A 5,405-nucleotide genomic window follows, 5' to 3' on the forward strand; every position below is an offset into this window, starting at 1 on the left:
TCAGTGTGTGTTTAGTTGTGTTTGGCAGTGTGTGTGTGTGTGTAGGTGGGTGTTTATCAGTGTATACATGTGGGTGTGTATGTATTGAGGCGTGATAGGGGTTTCTACATGTGTGTTTGAGTGTGTGTACATTCATGAGAGAATACAGTCATATAGATGCTGTGTGCGTAGGTGTGTGTGTGTGTGTGTGTGTGTGTGTGTGGTGTGTAAGAGCCTCTCCAGCTCTGCTCTCTCTTCCTCATCGACTCTCCACTCACTCACACTGAGTGACATCACGGGAGTTTCCCCCCATAGGAAACTACTGTTTTTAAAAGCTGCTCGGAGACACAGTCAATCAATCTGAGCAGCAGAGTAGAAGGAGAAGGACAAATCAGAAACCCAGAGAAAGCCTTCGAGAAGCCTGACAAAACCCAGACTCCGCTGCTGTTTGTGAGCTTGAATTGACTGTTTAGACACGATGACGGGGCTGCAGGGAAACCAGTTCGAAGCAATGGAAGGAGACTGCATGGTGCTGCTGGACGCCGAGGTCGGTCCAGAGGCCGGGAAACAGGCAACACACGCCGTCAACAACAACAAAAACAGCAAACACGGCTGGAAGCTGATCGGAGCCCTGCTGGCGGTTACACTCCTCTCCGCCGCCGCCGTCCTCTTCACCGGGCATGCCAAGGTGGGAGCACAGGTCTTCGGATTAGAGATCTGACTTATTGAAGCCACTGGATGTCTTGTGAGTTGCTCTGACTTCGCTGAACCCAGCCGTTCTTTTCTAACGTTTCTCTTTATCCCTCCCTTTCTTTTCTTGTACAGGAGCAAGACCATGCTGAGAAATCTGAAGGTGAGAACTTTTGCCTTTATTTCTCAACGCCGTCCTGCTATTTCTGCAGTTGAGACCAGGGTTCGACCGATATGGGTTTTTGAAAGCCAATACTGCTTTTTGTATTGAAGCTGCCATTAGGCGATCATTTCTGCTGATATTCAATATCTTTAAATTTGAACATTTTCATGGCAAAAAGTATTGCAAGTATTCAGTGTGTCTTCCAGAATTGTATTGGAACACTAAAACTCTCCATTGAAACCCAGACTAATTAAATCCTTTTAGGGTTAGCAACTCTTAAAGGCGAGCAACTCTGGGCTACATTACTGTCTTTAAATGAAGAATTAATTTACAAAAAACCATTACTGAATGAATGAATGAATAAATAAAACGTGCAGAGAAAATCACATTTTTTCTGTAGCTGTGGCCAGGGATGGATGACACTGACTAGACCATATCTAATTTTTAATAAAATGACGGCCCCATATGTCCGCGAACTGATAAATCGGTCTAACCCTAGTTGAGCCACTTGACTTTCTCTTAATCGGATACTGATTGCACCAGAAACTGAAATACTGAACTTTGGGGCTGCTATGATGGGCTGGATGTGAAAATTAGCCTGCCAGTTATGCCACATTTTCTAAACATCTGTCTTCTCTCCTCTCCAGACCTTCGCCATACGTTGAGGCAACTCTCTGGAAATCTAAGAGCTGCCATTCATTTAGAAGGTAAAGACAGACTCCACATATTCTGCATATAAGAATACCTTGAGCTGGGAATTACCGTGTCTGATATACAAACTGAAAAACACAAGGAAAAAGGAAATGGAAATGGTCTTGAGCACATCAAAAGCAGACACTTTCAAGATAGTCCAGTCATTCCTGCTTACGATCTAATCCTTCTGTTCATTTTTGAGTTGCTCAATGAAGTAAGATGCCATTCCTTTAGTCCAGTGGTTCTTAAGGGGGATCTAGGGGTCCTTGAGGGGTTTCTAAGGTTTCTTGAGGGGGTTCTAGGGTTTCTTGAGGGGGTTCTAGGGGTCCTTGAGGGGTTTCTAAGGTTTCTTGAGGGGGTTCTAGGGTTTCTTGAGGGGGTTCTAGGGTTTCTTGAGGGGGTTCTAGGGTTTCTTGAGGGGGATCTAGGGGTCCTTGAGGGGTTTCTAAGGTTTCTTGAGGTGGTTCTAGGGTTTCTTGAGGGGGTTCCAGGGGTCCTTAAGGGGGTTCTAGGGTTTCTTGAGAGGGTTCTAGGGGTCCTTAAGGGGGGTCTAGGGGTCCTTGAGGGCGTTCTATGCAGGTTCCAGGGGTTCCACAGCAAAATTAGGAATAGTTTAATTTCACTATTTCATTAATCAGAAATTATCCTAATTAGAAATGTATGAGAATGAATATTATCCCTCCATATACAGTGTAGACAGCACTACAATTCAATACTAAATCAACAACTGAACAACTGAAATCTTTCCATATGTATCACTGGGACTAAATCAGGGGTCAAAGCACGGTCCATGGCTTAATTTATGTCTATTTTAGGATACGATGATATGAAAAAGTTTCCAAACGCCTGCCTTATTACTCATTGTATGTATTTAATTAGTACCCAACCTCAGTGTTAGAAATCCACGTTCACCTCCTCTCTCTGCTCCTTCCATAGGAGAACACAACCCTAACCTGAAAACCTCAGTGGAGTGGAAAGAGGGGGTTGACCAGTTCCACTCTCAAGGAGGGCTGAAGCTCGACCACAACGAGATCGTGATCCCTCAAGACGGCCTCTACTTCGTTTACAGCCAAGCCTCTTTCCGGGTCAGTTGCCAGAGCGATGCCGACGCCACTGCGACGCCCATGGTCCACCTGAGCCACAGCGTACAGCGTTGGTCCAAGTCGTACGGGAACGAGGACAGCAAGACGTACGAGACCATCCTGCACTCTCTTCGCACCGCCTGCCAGAGGACGGTCAGCAACGAGACGGAAGGAGAAGGAAACTGGTTCAGCACCGTTTACATGGGAGCTGTGTTCAACCTGAGAAGAAACGACCGGCTGAAGACCGTGATGGAGGAGGGGCTGCTGGACATGCTGGAGGATGAGCCGGGGAAAACCTTCTTTGGTGTGTTTGCCTTGTGAGTACACATGGCTGAGAGCAACCAAGACAGCTACAATTAAAGTATATAAAGGTTGTGACAACAGAAGAAGACCTGTGGTGGCTGCATACTGAGGTCTGCAGCCTGTTGCACCAGCTGAATTTAACATAGGCTAGTTTCAATGTAAAGTCCAAGTTTTTGTGTTGCTAAAATTTGATTTTGGCTCACAGGTTATTGGCCACAGAAGATAATGTTTTGGTCAGTGGACCCTTTATGCTCCACTGATTTAGATCCTACCTTTAGTCTCCATGGTGCAACTAAACAAAGACACAACTTTAGTGTCAAACTACTTTCACATCCCAACTTATAATCAAACGCACCTTCAGCTGGTGCAAAAGGCTGCTGGTCCTCCTGTGTGGCTGAAAACAGCCAGTAAGTAAAGCAAGCTACATTAACTGTAGCAGTTTTATTAGTGGGCACACTGTATAATAATGTACAACCATAGAAATCTCTATGGGTCTACATTATAATGTTATGTACTATGTACTACCATCTTAGTCTCAGTACCTTTTGCTGTACTGCAATGCACATCTCAACCAACCTACTGTCTTTGGAATGTTTTTAAGAATGTATTTACTGCATATTGAATGTCACTACAGTCTGACAATGAGGAGGAGATGATATATTTAATTTTAATTTTGTCTATTTATAATACATATTTATTTGTATGCATTTATGTATTTGTTTATTTATGTATTTATTTATGTATTTTTGCAATGAATGTCCTGACTAGCCTACCTATTTATTGCAATTGTTTTTTGATTGTAGCTTTTGATTTTATTTGATGTTCTGAATCTGTAGACCAATGTACAGTCTTTTATACATTATTTATTAGATTATTTATTAATTTGAGCAATTTATTGAAATGTGCAAAAACTTGTCACAGTGCCTGTGGTGCTGTAAAAAAAAAAACAATCAAATAAAAAGACAAAAAAATTATGTCCATAACAGTTGTACTCAGTATATCAAGACTAGAATTTAGGAAACGATTATTTTGCAAACTCCTGCCAAAAAGTGTTTTGCAAGAGCCAACAACTAAACCACAGGGTAAATAAAAAAAAGAAAAAAAAGGAACAGCCAGAAAGAGGAAGGAAGCTTTACCTGCTACTGGTGGGGAGGAAGTTGCAGTTCAGAATGAACTTATGAACAGTGAAAGAGGCTAGCAATAGACACAAGACTAAAATGTTGGTTTTAAATGCAGCAAATAATATACTGCAGTATCAGCCTTTTTTTTTCCATTTAAGCTACACAAGGCAACTTTACCAAGAAATCCTGAGCATGCAATATGAACAAGGTAGGCTAAGGTCAAGTTCAGGAGAGGAGACAAGGAGAGGAGAGAGGAGAGGAGACAGGGATAGGAGAGAGGAGAGGAAAGGAGAGAGAAGAGGAGAGGAGAGGAGGAGGTTATAAATTCTAGTCAATTTGAATATGACCAGCAGTGGTCCTATTTTTGACAACAGCAGGTAAACAGTAGTTAAAGTAGGTGGAGAAGGCCTCCAGCTTCCTCATGCTGAGGGTTAGGGTTTTTCCCTCAAACCAGTAGTGGTCTGCCCTTTTCTTTTAATCAGAAAAGCCTTTTATTCCATCGGTTTGGGCAAACTGGTACGCTAGAGTGTTAATCTCACACCTTGTACACAATTCACGTATGCTAGTTCCGTTGGTTCTGCTGGAAATCATTCAAGTCAATGGAGGACCTCCTGACAGCAACTAATAAACAATGTTTTCAATAAATACTTATTGTTTAATACATATTTTATTATTTGACTTTTTATTCAAAATGTGATGATCTGTAACCAAAATGTTGTGATTATTATTTTCCCAGGACCCTGGGAACATAGGAATGACTCCAAATTGGCGACAGAACTGTGTACGAGGTGTCAGGTTTTCTCATGTAGGAAACCCCTCTTTGCTTGACAGCTCCGCAAGCTGGACTTCATCTTCTTGAGAAAGGAAAGGCTTTCTCCGAGCAGCGTGCTCATGCCCCTTTATGACTCCCTTGGCGTGCCTCTACAGAGTGGACTTGGGTGCGTTCCAGGCCCTGGCCAAGAACTTTAATTTAAGGGTGCCCCCTGCATCCACTATCTCCCTGCACTCTAAAATGGCTCAAATCATTCTGTCATCACTCCGCTCGTTGTACTTTGTCCCTGCTTTCTTTTTTGGCTTTGCCTGCACTCTCCCTTTCGCTGTCTCGCACATCTTTGTGTGTCTCTCCCTGGAGCCTTTCTACTCTGGAACTAGAAGGGCACTCGGAGAGCTCAGGCCTCCGCCAAGGTTCGTGCTATTATTGCTTGTTCGTGAGTTGGATCCGGATCCGCTCCAAAATTGAATGGGCTCTTCCTTGGCCCATGCTACACCCTTCCATGAGGTTTCATGAAAATCGGGCCAGTAGTTTTTCCGTAATCCTGCTAACAGACAAACAAACGGCACCGAAAACATAACCTCCTTGGCGGAGGTAATAAA

The 5,405-nt window shown here is 43.3% G+C and overlaps 1 protein-coding gene across 1 annotated transcript; it reads left to right on the forward strand.

The window, feature by feature from the left end:
- The first annotated feature begins 356 nt into the window (after nucleotides 1-356).
- Nucleotides 357-3,860, forward strand: LOC139655998 (tumor necrosis factor-like). The gene is made up of 4 exons (XM_071533455.1): nucleotides 357-667; nucleotides 805-832; nucleotides 1,480-1,539; nucleotides 2,462-3,860. Exons 1-4 carry the CDS (start codon nucleotides 458-460, stop codon nucleotides 2,926-2,928), a joined length of 765 nt encoding a protein of 254 aa, XP_071389556.1. The 5' UTR covers nucleotides 357-457; the 3' UTR covers nucleotides 2,929-3,860.
- The last annotated feature ends 1,545 nt before the right edge of the window (nucleotides 3,861-5,405 follow it).

This window comes from Centroberyx affinis, unplaced genomic scaffold, assembly GCF_046629955.1.
Source record: "Centroberyx affinis isolate AG114_WGS23_722 - 3 ecotype Tasmania unplaced genomic scaffold, CSIRO-AGI_Caff_v1 ptg002366l_1, whole genome shotgun sequence".
NCBI lineage: Eukaryota > Metazoa > Chordata > Actinopteri > Beryciformes > Berycidae > Centroberyx > Centroberyx affinis.